Below are 16,573 nucleotides of genomic sequence, written 5' to 3' on the forward strand. Positions count from 1 at the left end.
TCACAGCCTAACCTACCTCACTGGGCCATCATGAGGATAATATGATGAAAGGGCCACAAACCACTTTGGGTCCCCAATAAGGAGAAAAGAGAGATATAAATCAGGTTAATCTATAATAATGGTAAATAGAAATGGGGTGGGGGGTTCTGGAGATAACATAGACCAGGATTATTTTATTTATTTTATTTTACAAAATTTACATTCTACTTTTCTTCCCTCACAAGGGCCGCCAAGGCAAATAGCAAATTAAAACACAATGAAATCACATTTTAAAACCCTTAAAACCAACCAAAAAGAATACCAACACATCATTAAAACAATTAAAAAGACAAAGACAAAAACAACAATTAAAACACTAGGCAGGAAGGCGGTAATGGAAAAATCCCCAAGTTGTCTAATTTTGTCACTTTACTGTCTCAGGGTACAAGTTACTACAAACTAAGCTGTTCCAAAAGAAGTTTCAAGATTTCCTGTTTCGTTACAGACATATGCACCAAAATAATACTAAGAGTAAAAAACTACAAAAGGAGAACAAACTAGCTCAAAACGAGTTTTGAGAGCTTGCTAGAGACATGGGCACATAGACTTAGAATCTTAGAGCAGAAAGAAAATTTCGATCACCAGCAAGGTAATAGGCAAGCGAAGAAAAGTCGCTTGTATCGCATTATAAAAAGCCAACCCAACAACTTGTTGGTAGATTTGGAGGCTTATAAACCTCTGAATTCCTATTTTATGAAATAAAGCGTTGCTGTCTTTGGATCTTCAAGCCTCTTGAGATTATTGGCAATTCACACCAGGTAGAGCCTGCATTTTTGTAACAACAAGGTCCGCTCTCGGGTTTCCACTCGCCTAACCTCAGAAGGCAGCAGCACCTGAAGAAGGACCTCCAAAGATAAATGTAGTAGCCAGGAAGATTCGTAAGGTGTAAGCAGTCCTTCAGGTATGTTGGTCCTCAACCACATAGGGCTCCTTGCCTGGAAACAAATTGTGAGCCAGTGTAGAGGGGCCATGACCGGACTGATATGATTCGTACCCCTCACTCCAGTCAACATCCTGACAGCAGCATTCTGCACCAATTGAAGTTTCCAAACACTTGCAAGAGCAGCCATATGTATAGCATACTGCAGTAATCTAATCTAGAAGTGACCAGGGCATACAGCACAGTGGCCAAATTCTTCCGGTCCAGGAAAGGCCTCAGCTGGCCAAGCAGTCAAAGCAGGTAAAAGGCACCCCTGGCCATAGCTGCCACCTGTTTATCCAGCAGTAGGCCTGCACCTAAGACTGTCCTCATACTGCAGGTCTTCTCCTTCAACAGGAGTGCAACCTCTTACAGAATGGGTGACACCTTAAATCCCAGGTCAGACCTTCCACTCACCAGTAGCACTTGTCAGAATTAAGCTTCAGTTTATTAGCCTACATCCACTCCAAAGCTGCCTCCAAGCACCATGTTCAGGGTTTCTACAGCCTCTTTTGGATCAGCCAGGATATAGGAACCACAGACAAGGAGGGAGGAGTATATCTTTTGCTTTACACAATAGATGTCCATTGAATTTGCTGATTCAAAAATCTTGAGGCTGATACTCATTGGAAGAAGCAGACAAGGAAGATGTAGGGGGAACAACTGTATTGAAAATACTTATTATAGGAGCAAAATATTTCCAAACTACTTTTCGGGTTAGTCTGCAGAACATACAGCAGAAGACTCCCTATAAAACAATACTGATAGTGCAATGAGCTACAGGCTGGCAAGCAGACTGAATTAAAAACACAGTCTGTTGCCATGCTTATGTATCCTCTTGCTTTTACTGCAATGTCTACCTTTGCAATACACTGTTTGCACTGTTAATTACGCCTTGGTCAGCTCTCTGTCTGCATTGTTTTCTCATTTGGTAATCTTAGTCCTATTGCATTGTTTATTGAATGCCTTGCACTGTTCAATAATTTTTAAAAATATTTTGTAACATGCCCCAAGTCTTAGAGTGAAAGGTGGTCTATAAAGTTAGTAAATATTATACAGATCCAGAAAGGAAATACTTTTTAAAGTGACACACAGAAAAATAAACCATACGTATACCAGAAAGTTCCCCAATGAAGAAATGTACCCTGTAGGATTTAACTTTTTTATGTTTAAGTGTTCATCCTGTTTCCTGGTTCCAATGTGGGCAATTGGGTTGGGGTGGGTGGGTGGTAAGTTTAAAACTGTGAAGTTCTACCCATGTTTAGCAGGCTTAAATGCCTAAGTGAGCAGTCCTAAACAGGTCTACTCAGAATCCTACCCTGGGTTAGTCAATAGACTGACTCCTAGGAAAGTGTTCTTAGGATAGCCATGAATAGGAGACATAGCTTGGTGCTAGTTAAGCTTACAGAGGTGCTTAAGAACAGGGCACTGGAGCAGGAACTGAAATACCATATAATCCCAGGCTTTCACAGTTGCAGAGACGAAAAATGATTATATCTCGTAACAACCACGCCATGTAGGTTCCATATTAGCCAAAATGTCAAACACTTTATTTAATAAGTTACATAAAGCATCTGCAGCCAAAGTAATCCAAACAAGTATTCTTTCACACATCTCACATAAAAATGCCATAGAACAAAAAAAAATAGACAGACAACCATCTGGAATTCAGTACTAAAAAAAACAGGAGGAGGATTTGAAATCATAAGGAAAACTGTCCATTAAAAACAGGGCTGCACAAAAGCTGGACCCACAGATTGGTAATACTGACACACATGAGCAAATAGCACTGGAGATATGCTACAAAGACCACTGGGAATGGTAAGAACCGTTAGAAAAGTCTCTCTTTCATTTTGTCCTCTAGTGAAGATTTGTGTATCACTGACAACTTACCTCTTTACATCTTCCTTACCTTGTAACTTTTCTTCTTAATTTTTCAGTAAGGTTAGACCTGCAAAAAAAGTTTTGTCACAACATACATGTGTTCTTTCTCTACAATATAAATGAGGTAATGAACTGTTTGAAAGTGTGGCTTTTTTTCTTTTTTTTCTCCAATCCCAAATGAACCTACTAAAGTAGCCAAAACCAGTCTGAACTAGACTTACTCTAGTTTTTCTTAATATTCCATGAGCTCTTGTGCTGCACTATTTATGTTTATAATACCTCTCCTGAATTGACTTTCTCTGCACAATCAACTTTTTTTACCCACCGAAGTAGACAGAGCTTATGAATGGATTTTCTTGAGTGTGTATCTATCTTGCGTGGATTTTTTCATGTCTCTTCAGGTAGGCTTTACTCCTGAAACTTTTACCACAGACAGAGCATGCATGTGGTTTCTCTCCAGTATGAATCCTCTCATGGTGAATGAGGTTTGATTTTCTATTGAAACTTTTGCCACAGGCTGAGCAAGTGTGTGGTTTCTCTCCTGTGTGGCTCCTCTCATGGGAAGTCAGGCTTGACTTTTGTTTGAAGCTTTTTCCACAGATGGAGCAGGAATATGGTTTCTCCCCTGTGTGGATCCTCCCATGGATAATCAGGTGTTCCTTACGACTGAAGTTTCTTCCACAGACTGAGCATGTATATGGTTTTTCTTGTGTGTGGATCTTTTGATGTTCAATGTAGCTTGTTCTGTGTTTGAATCTTTTCCCACAGGCTGAACAAGTATATGGTTTTTCTCCTGTATGAATTCTCTCATGTATAACCACCTGTGATTTATTACCAAAGCTTTTCCCACAAACTGAGCATGGATATGGTTTCTCTCCCGTGTGGGTTCTCATGTGTCCAAGAAGGTTTGCTTTGCAACTGAAGCTTTTACCACAGACAGAGCATGTAAAGGGTGTCTCTCCTGTATGGATTCTTTCATGACTGGTGAGGTTTGATCTTTGTTTGAAACTTTTACCACAGAATGAGCATGCATACGGTCTTTCTTCTGTGTGAGTTCTTTCATGTGAAATAAGATTTGTTCTCCCACTGCAACCTTTCCCACAGACTGAGCATTTGTACGGAGTCTCTCCTGTATGAACTCGTTCATGTCTAATAAGGCTTACTTTGTGAATGAAGTTCTTCCCACAGATAGAGCATGTATATGTTTTTTCTTGTGTGTGGGTTTTTTCATGGCTAATAAGATTTGATCTTTGGCTGAAGCTTTTCCCACAGACTGAGCATATGTATGATTTGCCTTCAGTATGGCTTCTCTCGTGGACTGTCAGGTAACTTTTCCAGTTGAAGCTCTTCCCACAGACTGAACATGCATATGGTTTCTCTCCTGTATGGATTCCCTCATGTCCCAGAAGGCAGTCTTTACGGCTGAAGCTTTTGCCACAGATGGAGCATTTGTACGGGATCTCTCCGGTATGAATTCTTTCATGCTGAAGGAGACCAGAGCACTGGCTGAATTTTTTGCCACACACTGGGCATGTATATGGTTTCTCTCCCATATGAATCCTCTCATGTCTGATAAGGCTTGCTTTGCGACTAAAGCTTTTCTCACAGACTGAGCAAGCATATGGTTTTTCTCCTGTATGGGTGATCTTGTGTGCAATAAGACCAGAGCTCTGACAGAAGCTTTTACCACACATAGAGCATTTATATGGTTTTTCTCCTGTATGAATTCTCTCATGTCTGATAAGAAGAGCTTTTCGACTCAAGTTTTTACCACAGACAGAGCACGGATATGGTTTTTCTCCAGTATGGGTCCTTTCATGGCTAATGAGATGAGATCTCTGATTGAAGCTTTTTCCACAGACTGAGCATATATATGGTTTCTCTACTGTATGGTTTATTTTATGTCTAATAAGATGAGATCTCCGAAAGAACTTTTTCCCACAGACTGAACATATATATAGTTTGTCTCCTGCGTGGCTTCTCCCATGGGAGATCAAATAATATCTCAAGCTGGATTTCTTTTCACTGTCCAAGTGTTTATAAGATTCCTCACCTTTAAGAAGCATTCTCCCAGGCTTGTGAACACTCTTTTGGACTTGTGCTTCAATGACGTCACTTCCTGCACAAAATAAAACTTTCCCCACTTTCTTCCTTGGCATGTTCCCCTGAGACCTCTCTACTTTTTTTCCAGTTCCATGGACCTCCTTTGGATACTGGGAGGCAGTTCCTAACAATGTCTCATTTACTGTCACTTGGTTGGCATTTTTTGATGGGAGATCATCTTCCTCTTTTATACACCCATTGCCTGTTCAAATAGAAAAAAATGATAAATGGAATAATCATGTATGTCTCCTGCATGCATGCATGTGCACAAACACACACACAGATGCCTTATACTGAATTGGACCATTGTCTACCAAAGACAGTATACTCTACTTGGACTGGCAGCTGCTCTTCAGGTTCTCTGGTGGACGTTTTTCACATCACCTACAACCAGGTCCTTTTAAGATGGAGATGGCAGGAGTAAAGCCTGCTACCTTGCAAAACAGCCTCAAACCCTAAACCTACTCTGCTGATTTCCAGAGGGAATCAGCAGGACCTTCGGACCAAGGGATACCAGTCCCAGTACAGTTTGGTTTGCATTTCCTGCTTCCAGTTGGCCACAGGTGCATGGGTATTGATGAGAGGCAAGTTGATCACACCCCTGATAAGGCAAAGATTAGAGCTGCACCCTTGCTGTGTCATGGTCCAGATGCCCAAATAAGAACAGGAAGCAATGGTTCTATGTCACCATTAAGGTTTTTATTCCCTCTTAGATTTATGTTCCACACCTCATCTTATGAAAACAGGAAACTGTGTAAAACAGAATTGTTCAGGATGGCATTTGTTTAAAGGTAATAGGGCTATACTATGAATGGTTCAGAAATGCACTTATAATGGGAAAAGGACTGTGGCGTATACCACTGAATATAGGACATTGCCTGCTATATTATCCTGCTGTCACTGCATTATTTTCTACTAGCACAATACCATTTTTGACATGATATCTATATTACTCAACTGTGACTAATATTCTATGCTTGTTTCAAATTTCTGTAATCCTACACCTGTAGGTGTAGGATAAGTACATTGCTTATTTATTTATTTATTTGTTTAATCACATTTCTAGACCGCCCTCCCCGTCAGATGGGCTCAGGGTGGTTTAACAACAGTTTAAAACAGTAAAAACATTATAAAAACATTAAAACATTATATCAAAACAATTAAAATTGGCGGGTATAAAATATTAAAACACAGCATTTTCCTGCATGGGTGGTAGAAGTATGGCCGGCGAGAGGACAGCCTAGCCCCCACCAAACGCCTGGTGGAACATCGCCATCTTGCAGGCCCAGCGGAAAGATAACAAATCCTGCTGGGCCCTAGTTTCCTCAGACAGAGAGTTCCACCAGGTCGGAGCCAGAACTGAGAAGGCCCTGGCTCTGGTAGAGGCCAGGCGGACCTCCCTGGGGCCAGGGACCATCAGCAAGTTCTTAGTGGCTGATCGAAGCGACCGGGGAACATATGGGGAGAGGCGGTCCCGAAGTTATGCTGGGCCCAGTCCACATAGGGCTTTATAGGTCAACACCAAAACCTTGAACCGGACCCGGTACTCAACCGGTAACCAGTGCAGCTGACGGAGGATAGGTGTTTTATGAGCCATGAGCCTCATCCTATTTAAGCAATGAGATATTGCTTATGTCTCATCCTATTGATGGCATTGCCTTACACTATGTAATCCACCTTGAGAAAGGTGGACTATAAGCATAGTAAAATGAATATAAATAAATTAAACTGCCTCATACCAAGGGACATCCAATGGCCCATCTAAATTCAGTATTATCTACTATGACTGGGCAATAGCTCTCCAGAGGCAAAGATAGGTCTTTCCCAGCTTTGTGTTAAATGGAGCCTGAAATTAATTTTTTCAACATACTACACTCATTATCAATAGATGGCATGTTACAGAGCTTGCAAAGATATTATTCATTGGAAATCCTATTTTTGAAAACAAGCCCTGTAAAGAGGTGCCATTGTACTACTGATACTTTGTTCATACTCTTGATATTTACTTTTTTATACATGCATATACTTTAAAGAAGCAATACCACTTTAATATTTTAATATTTTAGAAAACACTGAAGAAGACCATTTAGCTGAAATATGTTTGGTCTGTATGATTTTTAAAAATCTAAGTACTTTCTTATTTTGGTCTGGATGATTTCTCTCTCTATGTTTATGTGTTTATTCAAATATAATTGTTTTACTAAGATGATACATGTTTTTCAATAAATTTAATCTGTTCGTCAACCGTTTTTGATTTATCATAGGGTTTTGGGGAAGCCAAACCAAGGGCAACAACCGTATCCAAACATCCCAGACAACTCTTGTAAGACCAATGTTCAATAGTAATTAGACTAGCATGAATTATTTGAAAAGCTGCTTTTATCAATACAGAATGAAATTATATTCTTCATACAGAAACACAGAGTTGGAAGGGACCGTACAGACCTTCTAGTCCAACCCCCTGCCCAATGCAGGATGAGCCTAAAGCATCCCTGACAAATATTCATCCAGCCTCTTCTTGAAAACTGCCAGTGAAGGGGAGTTCACCACCTCCCTAGGCAGCTGGTTCCACCTCTGAACTACGAAAAGTTTTTCCTAATATCCAGCCAATACCTTTCTGCATGTAATTTAAGCCTGTTGCTTCGTGTCCTATCCTCTGCTGCCAACTGGAAAAGCTCCTTGCCCTCTTCCAAATGACAGCCTTTCAAATATTTAAACAGAGCAATCATGTCCCCACTCAGTCTCCTCCAAGCTAAACATTCCCAAGGCCCTCAGCCTTTCCTCGTAGGGCTCAGTCTCCAGACTCCTGATCATCCTCGTTGCTCTCCTCTGCACCCTCTCGATTTTGTCCACATCCTTTTTGAAGTGAGGCCTCCAGAACTGCACACAGTACTCCAGGTGCGGCCTGACCAGGGCAGTATAGAGAGGGGCTATGACCTCCTGCGATTTCTATGTTAAATATATCAGTTATGGATCGCAATACCACTCACTTACCCCATGTGTCACTTGAAACAGTCATGTTTTCTACAGATACCTGGAGACCAGGGAGCCATGGCTCCTCTTTCGGTTCCAGTTTTATTATTACAGCAGGAAACCCTGTTTGGGGGGGAAAAAGATGTAAGATCAGCTTGAATGGCAAACCTTTAAAATCCTGAATCGAGAGCCAATTGTGAACCCCAAATAAGATGAACTCCCCCACACATACTCACCTGACTGGTCATCAGCAAGGCTTGTACTCTCCTCAGGTTCCTGGATCCAGGGCTCCTCTTCCTTTATGATAATGTCAGGCAATTCTGAATCAAGAAAGAGAAGTAAGACGAGGTAGTCACACGTGTGAGATTCAGGTAGCCTGTGGTATTGATACAAGATTTTTGTTCAACAGCTTCTGATTTCCTTTGATTTATCAAACTCCTCACCTGAGCTGTGATCCAATGGGATATTCCCCTCCTCCACATGCAGCTGGTCTAGCATCTCTAGTTCTTCCCTCTTTTCCACCTGGGAGATCATGCTCAGATTAAGAAGGTGAGATTCTGCACAAGGGAAAAAGTAATGTACTTCATTAAGAAAGTTCTGTTATAAAAATTATTTACTTCTTTAATGAACCCTCCTCTGTATTAGCAAAGCTGAAGAGAGCTTATGGATGTAGGAATGCAGAGCTGGACCTGTATCCTGTTTATGAGGTATTTGATATTAAAGACCTGTAATTTCTTGACCCCAAATCCCTACTCTGCCATGAAACTTGTTGGGTGATGTACTCCAAACCAAACCTTCCTCACAGGACTCAGAAAGGACAAGAAAAAATATGATAGATATATCCCTCACCTGAATGGTAATTCAATGGAATATTCTTTTCTGATTTGAACTGATGTAGAATTCCTGGGGTTTCCCCTTTTTCCATCTGAGACATTGCATCCAGATGAGGAGATTTTGCTAAGGAGCCACAAATACATATTTGATATCATTGATAACATAACTACTACTAATACTACCACTACCACTACTATTAGTACCACTACTACTACTACTACTATTACTACCAACACGGCATAGTGGTAAGAATGTCAAAGCAGGGTCTGGGAGACCCAGGTTGAATCCTCAGTCTGCCACGGAAGCTTGCTGGGTGACCTGGGATCAGTTCTACACTCTCTGCCTAACCTACCTCACAGGGTTATTGTGAGGATAAAATGGAGAAGGGGAGAATGTGTTAAGCCACTCTGAGTCCCCAGTGGGAAGAAAAATGGACTATAAATGAAGTACATAAATAAATAATTAACAAATCTAGTTATTTCCTTGTTGAACATAAGGCACTTTAGGCCACCTGCTTCTCAAACCAGAAGATACAGTATAGGCAGAATTTCTGCAAAACTATGAACTTGACAAGAGCTTTAAAACATAGCAAGGTGCTCTGCCGCGTATTGGGAAGAAGGGTAGCCTTACTGGCACTTTCCTGCACACAATGGAACGCAAGACCTTCCTCCCCCAAATAAAAGCTGTTTTTAAAATACTCAGAAAGTGATATGACCATGAAAGGGAGAATCTATGACGCTTACCACTCACTAAGTGATGCCACAGGCAGGAGCAAATAGGATCCATGATGCCTGTGAAATCATTGATCTCAGTGAAGCATGGCAGTTAGAGTGTCGAACTAGGATCTGGGAGACCCACATTCAAATCATCCCCTCTCTGCCAGGGAAAGGTGCTGGGTGGCCTAGGGCCAGTCACTCTGCCCCTCTCAATCTAACCTTAGATGTTTACATTTACAAGCAAAGGAATGTTTTGATTGCCTTCACACTAATTGCATCCTGTCGTCTTGTGATATATGTCCCCTTCTTTCCCCTCCCCTCCTCTTCTGTATTTGACCAGTTCGGATCAGGCATCTGATGAAGAGAACTTGATTCTCGAAAGCTTATGCTACAATAAAATAAAATTGGTTAGTCTTAAAGGTGCTACTGGACTCTTTTTGATTTTGCTTACTTCACACTGTCCTTGTGAGGATAAAGTGGAGGCACAGAGTGCAACATACACCACCCTGCACTCCTTCAAGGAAGGGTGGAATAGAAAGGTACTAAAAAAATAAATCTTGGTATAACTCGACGTACAAGCTGCACTAACACTGTAAGCTGTACAAGCTGCTCACTAACACAATTGTAACACTCAGAAAATATATACTATTATTATTTAAAATATTTTATGTCACCTTTTTCACCCAAATAGGGTCCCCAGAGTGGTGACCATGAAAAAATTAGAACATGTGAACGTTAAAAAAGCATTAATAATAATAAAGAAAATAGTTCAATAAAACTATATAAGCACATAAACACACAACACCAAAACCAGGCAGGAGTGCCAATAACAGTCATTGGAGGTGTGCCCAATCCAACAAAATATATGGGTACTTTGGGTGTGTCCCATCCAGACAGCTTGCAGGGACAGACTTCCCTGCCCTCTTAGCATCAACAGGCAGCTGCATCATGCATCATCGCCCAACTGTTTTCTGGTCCCCAGCGCCATCCCTCACCTAAACTGGTTTCTGGGAAGATCTTATCATCTTTAGATTCCCGGTGATCCAGGACCCGTCGCTCCTCCTCTATTTCCACTTTTATCATTGCATTGGGGAACTCTGTTCACGAGAAAGTTGTAAGAGGAAATGGTTCAGTGGAAGATTTGGGTCACTAAAAGCAGAGGAAATGCCAAAGAGGACTTTGCACACATGCCCACAGAATTCAGTACGGTACGCACAGTCTTCACGTGGGTTCGCTTCCTGTCCCATCCTCACCTGCACTAGGTTCTGCTATAATGTCCCTTTGCTCCAAGGCTGGCTGATCTGGAATCCACGGGTCTTCCTCTTGTTCCAGTTGGGAGATCAGGTCGGGTTTGACTGCTAGAAATCCTGGCCAAGAATCAAAGAAACAGAAGTCACAAGGCAGAACTTTAGGGTTGAACTATGCTACAGGATACCAAGCAGATTCACTAAATATGGCCAGCCTGTATCTACATGGGGGCAGGGGGGGCGGTTATCTTCTGCTTGAGAGTTATTCTTCACTCCAGTCTGTAGTTCTCTCCTGTTTCCTGATTATAGGGAATCTTTTCCTTATCTTGTCTGCAGAGAAACTCCTGCATGGAACCTCCATGCACAGCAAAGGGTTCTGAAGACAGAAGAACCTTTTATTTATTTAATCATTTCTATCCTGCACACTCAGCCAAACTGTCTTCCAAGGTGACTTTTCAGGAGTCTATAAAAACACAGACATATACATGAATAACTATAAAAACAGAAAATTGAATCATAATAAAAGACAACTAAAAGACAACTAAACAGTCACCAACATTCTCACATTCAATAAAAACACTGATATTAAAAAACAGTCCATAGGGCAGTCAAACTCTGTTTAGTACATTTTCACCCCACTGTTCTGTGAATGAGCTCAGGACAGAGTTCATGGTTTTCAGGAGATGGCTTTTGAACCTGGGTCTCCCAGATCTAGGGATGCCAGGCCCCCATCCCCACCTGCTGCCCCTTAGTCCTGCTCACCCGGCTGGCAAGAAAAAGGCAACCGGGGGGAGAAAGAAAGGTTCCTTGTGTCAGAGGAAGCAAAGTAGCATGGTAGGATCCAACCCACTGCCTTTTGGAGCTTTACTACATTTTAAAAATCAGTTGATTAAGAAAGAATCTCGCCATATCTAACACTATATGGGCTGCCCCCTAACTTGGGCATTCACAGAGAAGGTAGTTATCTTTATATAATCAGGGGATCAACCCCCCCACACCCCAGGAATGCAGAAAAATATGACTTTGTAAATTAGCTAAAGGAAACATGAGAAAGGGCATTTTTAATGGTCTGGCAAGAACTTAACTTGCTCCAGAATGGATGGGATGATGAGAGTCCAAGGGGAATGGTTAAGGGGTGAATCCGCCTATTTAAGTCCCTGAGAGTTCAAGAAAATCCTGGAAGGGGGATTTTGGAGAGCAGGGCAAGATTTCAAAAAGGTAACGTAAACACACAGAAACACAATGTGAATTATACCAAGAAAATGACTGAGTCAATATATTTCAGGGACTCCTCATTTCAATGAGTATGTGATGGGTACAGAATGGTAGTCTCAAACTCTTTCAAACGAGGCGCTCTTCCAAAATACAGTTGAAAAGTGGCTCAAACCAAGAATTATTCTACAACACCTATCAGTTACTGAGGAGGTCCATCACTATGGATCATTCCATATTAGGGGTGTTTATCTAAACTGATCGCCTTTCACTAAGTAGGTAGGGGAAGGGCATTAGAGGATGTGATTCAGATCTGCTGCCCAGGTTTAAGACAGATTGCCGAAGCCCTGCCTCTGGAGTCTGTGTTGGACCCAGCAGGTGAATGCCTTCCACACACACCTGGGTCACCTTGGACCTAGATGGAGCACTATGTTAAGAGATTGCTTGAGGTGGCCACATACCTTGAACCAGCATTATCTTCTGGCTGAGGTGATTTAAGTCTGACCCAAACTGAGTATAACAGAAAGGGTTGCGGGAAGCTATAAAATAGAGTCTCGCAAACTCAATGGTCCTGGTTGTCTTCAGTCATCCAAGCTTATTTTAGGTAGGGATGCTCTTTGCCAAAGCCATTTACCTATCTAAAGGCAGTGAATTTCAAGGAAAATGAGATATTTCCTAAGGGATTCGTTGATTGAAATTTATTTATTTATTTGTTTCAAATTTCTATTCCACCCTCCTTGCAAGCGGGCTCAGGGTGGATAACAACATAAAGAAGAAAAAGTCCCTACCCACAGAGGTCACATTTTCAAAGTTTTCCTGCATGACGTCCCAGTAAAGAGCCTTTTGATGATGATCCAACAGAGTCCACTGACTCTCCATAAAATACACAGCTACATCTTCAAAAGACACATGGCTCTGAAGGGGGGGGATAAGAAAAAAAGTATTATATACATAGTAAGGCAGTGCTTTACATACATCATTTTAATTTTACAGTAGACATGGTAGGCAGCCATATCTATCACATTCACAGATAGAGCAGGGGTCTCTTCCCTCTCCCTTTTTGCTCTATTCTGTACAGCCCATTACCAGAGAAAAATACTTTGAGGGAAGGAAAGGAGGTAGAGAGGCTTTCGCTCTCCTCATCCACACATTTCTCTCTAAATAACAAGCCCACACACTTCATACAGGGCTGAAACACAAAGATAGAGCTAGCCCATCACATCTTCTTTGGCCCTCCTTAATCTTTCAAAAAACACCCATGTAAAGTAGGCCAGTATTACCAACTGAAATGATATTCTTAATGCCACCAAGAGAGTCAAACTGAAGTATGAATTGGAGATTCCCAGCTCAGAGCTTAAACTCCTAATGGCTACATGAACTCCAGCCCTCCCCTCCCCACAGGAAAACTTCATTCAACCTGGTGTGGCCTGGAAATAATCCCAGGGTTTCAACCTAGAAAAAACTGTGAACTTTCCATCCTTTTTGCTTTTCAAGGTATTTTGAAATTCAGTTTCTTACACCGACGGTTTCCTTCCCTATGTAATCAAGTGTGGTTCCTTTGCAGAAGACAGAAATCTGTGCCCCATGTTCCATTTGAAAATGAAAAGCTTCGCACCCACACTGCTAAAAATTAAGAGGCAGCCCTTCCCATTTTCTAAAGAGAGGGGGACAATCTCCCACAAGCTTCACACCCCATACCTGAGAAAACCCAGTTGCATCCCTTTTCATTTCCTAGGATCTGGGAGAATGATTTGGCAACAAAAGGGGATGTCGTTTTGCAGCTCACAAGACCACAAAGAGCAACAGCCGCAATACCAAGTGGGGCTTTAGTTAGACCCATTGCAGCATACCTATATAGGCGAGACTGTGATCTGAAACAAAGGACAGGAAAATGTGGTTGCGACACTGAAATTTTATACCAAGACTACAGTTTGTCTTTGGATGAGAAGAAGAAACTGAGGAGGAACCCAGACCTTGATAATATCGACATAGATTCCACTCCAAAGGCAGTTGGTCTTTTGCATTCTCTGGCAGTTGAAAGAAAATGGTTAGCAGAACTGCCTTGCTAGCTGAGGAGCTAGCCTAGCTTTGGGCCTGGATTCACCGCAGTACCACATCCATTAAAAAATAAAGACTCAAACTCTGGATTCATGAAGTAGCAATGACAGCTGTGACTCTAGATATGGGGAGAGTACCTTCTTTTCATCCACTGAACAATTGCAGCTCTCCAGCCACACACCATTCAAGTCCTTTTGGCCTGGGAGTTCATGCTACTGTAAAGCCATCTCCTGCCCTTTTGAACTCATACCTGGGTAACTGCCTGCTAGGAGAAGAGTTCAACCGTCAGAGTAGTTTCCTCAATAAGCAAAGAACTTATATCAGCTGCACAACTCATACTGGCCAGATACACAGATCAGGAGAGAGCGACAGACAGTCATGCTCACCTTCCCTCCCATCTTTAGACAGACCATTTTATTTATTTACATGTTATTCATTTGAAATATTTATATCCCACTTTTATCCTGACCAAACACTTACAACAAATTTAAAAAGAAATACAATTCAGTGATTTCCACCCATTTCCAGTTAAGAGGGAGTCCGCAGCCTAGTTGCCACTGATGAGGCCCAGTCCCTTGGGATAGTCCAGGACGGAATTACTTGCTCCGATGTAATCTGGTGATTCACAGCACATTCTCAACACTTCATCTTACTAAATGGAGTTGCTGAGGGTGACATTTTAAAGGGGAAAATCAACATGAGGAACGATGGGTTATTTCCATCTTCCATTATCTCACTGAGGTCAAATAATCAGAATTATTAGGCATGTGGCAGTAGTTGACCCTTAGTCCTAGTCCATTTGGAGCTTTACAGGTCAATACTAACACTAAGAAGAGAGCTGAGGAAACCAACTGGGAGCCAGTGAATGTGGTGCAGTATCAAAATAACATTCCCTTCACAATAGGTAATAATACCAGAGGTTGGTGAAAGCAGAGCATATTGATTTATTCAGTTGAAAAAAATCTATGCGCCACCATTCCAAAAAATATAATCAAGGCAGCTTACAAAAAGTTTTTTTAAGATAAGAAACAATTGGCAACAGATGGGAGAATCCCCCACTATAGGAAAGACGAGACCTGAAGGTAGCCAATTAGATTTTTGTTTGGAGCTGGAAAAGCAAAGCAATGGGGCATTGTTGTTTGGGGGGGCCTTTATTTTGTCCCATAACCACCTCTCTCCCCCCTCGTCTCGATTTAACCACAAAGAGTGATCCCCTTCTTCCAACCACCTTCAGGTCTAAACAACAAGAAGAATTTTCATCTGCCTCTAATCGAAAAGAAAGTAAGTTGTCAGAGCAGCGGGGGAAACAAAAGGGTAGAAGATTAACAATCCTCCCTCCTTTTGCCCAGTTCAGATTTCAGTGCGGGGGCACAGGAAATTAATTTTTGGACAAATATCTACGGGGCGCGGGGAGGCCATTGCTAGAGAAGCGGACCCCCGCCGCCTTCCTTTTCTTACCAGCAGAGCAGACTGCTCAGTTGATCCCTTGCCCAATCGATCCCTATGTTTTTACCCCTCCTCCTGCTACTGACAGATCTTTGCTTCCTCTGTCTTGCACCCGCGGCGATTTACCACCTTTGCGATCTCTAGAAATCCAGCTTTAGTTTGATTAGCGGACTGGGGCGAGTGTTTTGGAAGCACCCGTTTTAACGTTGCACAGTTTGCCTTCGGCTTACTTACTGTGACCTACTCGTCTGTTGCTTTCCGCTTCCCATCATGTGACGGAGGCCAAGCCAGACCCCTGGCAGAATAAAGGTCTCCCTTTTGCAGTCAAGCACCAGGAGGGGGGATTTGTTTTGCAGGAAGACTGTTGAACTGCGGGGCAGAAATCCTCCGCTAAGCCTTTGCTACTTTGAGGGGGCCTTTACTCCTTTCTTGCGTTACCAAAGGATAGGATATCAGATCCATCGATCTAATCCAGTTCTTAAGGAGCTCATCTACCCCATCTCATCTCACCTTTAGTTGCAAGGGAAGTCTTAATAATCGCCATAGGATGCACGCAGGGGAGAATTCAAATAAATGTTTAGAATGTGGGAAGAGCTTCAGTCAAAGAATAAGTGTTTCTCACCAAAGGATTCACGCAGGAGAGAAACCATATAAATATTCAGAATGTGAGAAGAGCTTCAGGTGGAATTCAAACCTTAGGTGTCACCAAAGGACTCACACAGGAGAGAAACTATATAAATGGTTGCAGTGTGGAAAGATCCAGAGGAGTTAGCCGTGTTAGTCTGTAGTAGCAAAATCAAAAAGAGTCCAGTAGCACCTTTAAGACTAACCAATTTTATTGTAGCTTATGCTACAATAAAATTGGTTAGTCTTAAAGGTGCTACTGGACTCTTTTTGAGTGTGGAAAGAGTTTCTGTCACAGCATATCCTCAGAGGGTTCACACAGGGGAAAGACGTGTTTGGTGTGTAAGAACTTCAGTCAGAAACAAGTCTAAATTCTCACCAAAGGATTCATGTGGGAGAAACTATATGAAATGTGGAAAGACCTTCACCAAATTGAACACCAAATTGGAGGGCAGGACCAGCATTTTCAAAAGTGACTCTTGAAAGCTCATGGTGGAATAAATGTTAGTCTTTAAAGT

General features: G+C 41.9%; 1 protein-coding gene across 2 annotated transcripts; it reads right to left on the reverse strand.

Moving 5' to 3' along the window:
- Positions 1–1,847: 1,847 nt before the first annotated feature.
- On the reverse strand, positions 1,848–15,612 carry LOC129327445 (zinc finger protein 271-like). Of its 2 annotated transcripts, XM_054976094.1 has the most exons (10): positions 15,444–15,612; positions 13,626–13,798; positions 12,716–12,842; positions 10,722–10,835; positions 10,464–10,565; positions 8,768–8,875; positions 8,362–8,475; positions 8,155–8,238; positions 7,940–8,041; positions 1,848–5,147 (listed from the first exon to the last, which is right to left on the reverse strand). In XM_054976094.1, exons 2-10 carry the CDS (start codon positions 13,653–13,655, stop codon positions 3,211–3,213), a joined length of 2,718 nt encoding a protein of 905 aa, XP_054832069.1. In that variant the 5' UTR covers positions 13,656–13,798; positions 15,444–15,612; the 3' UTR covers positions 1,848–3,210. The 2 variants fall into 2 exon arrangements, with proteins under 2 accessions (XP_054832069.1, XP_054832070.1); XM_054976095.1 differs by lacking the exons at positions 8,768–8,875; positions 10,464–10,565.
- Between the last annotated feature and the right edge of the window lie 961 nt (positions 15,613–16,573).

This window comes from Eublepharis macularius, chromosome 4 (assembly GCF_028583425.1).
Source record: "Eublepharis macularius isolate TG4126 chromosome 4, MPM_Emac_v1.0, whole genome shotgun sequence".
Lineage (NCBI taxonomy): Eukaryota > Metazoa > Chordata > Lepidosauria > Squamata > Eublepharidae > Eublepharis > Eublepharis macularius.

Coding starts and splice junctions, on each gene's coding strand:
- LOC129327445 (XM_054976094.1), bottom strand. CDS start 13,655: ATGAAAAGGGATGCAACTGGGTTTTCTCAG. Junction 8,876..10,463: donor CTTCCCAGAAACCAGTTTAG/GTGAGGGATGGC, acceptor GTGGCTCCTTAG/CAAAATCTCCTCATCTGGAT. Junction 8,042..8,154: donor CCTTGCTGATGACCAGTCAG/GTGAGTATGTGT, acceptor CCCCCCAAACAG/GGTTTCCTGCTGTAATAATA.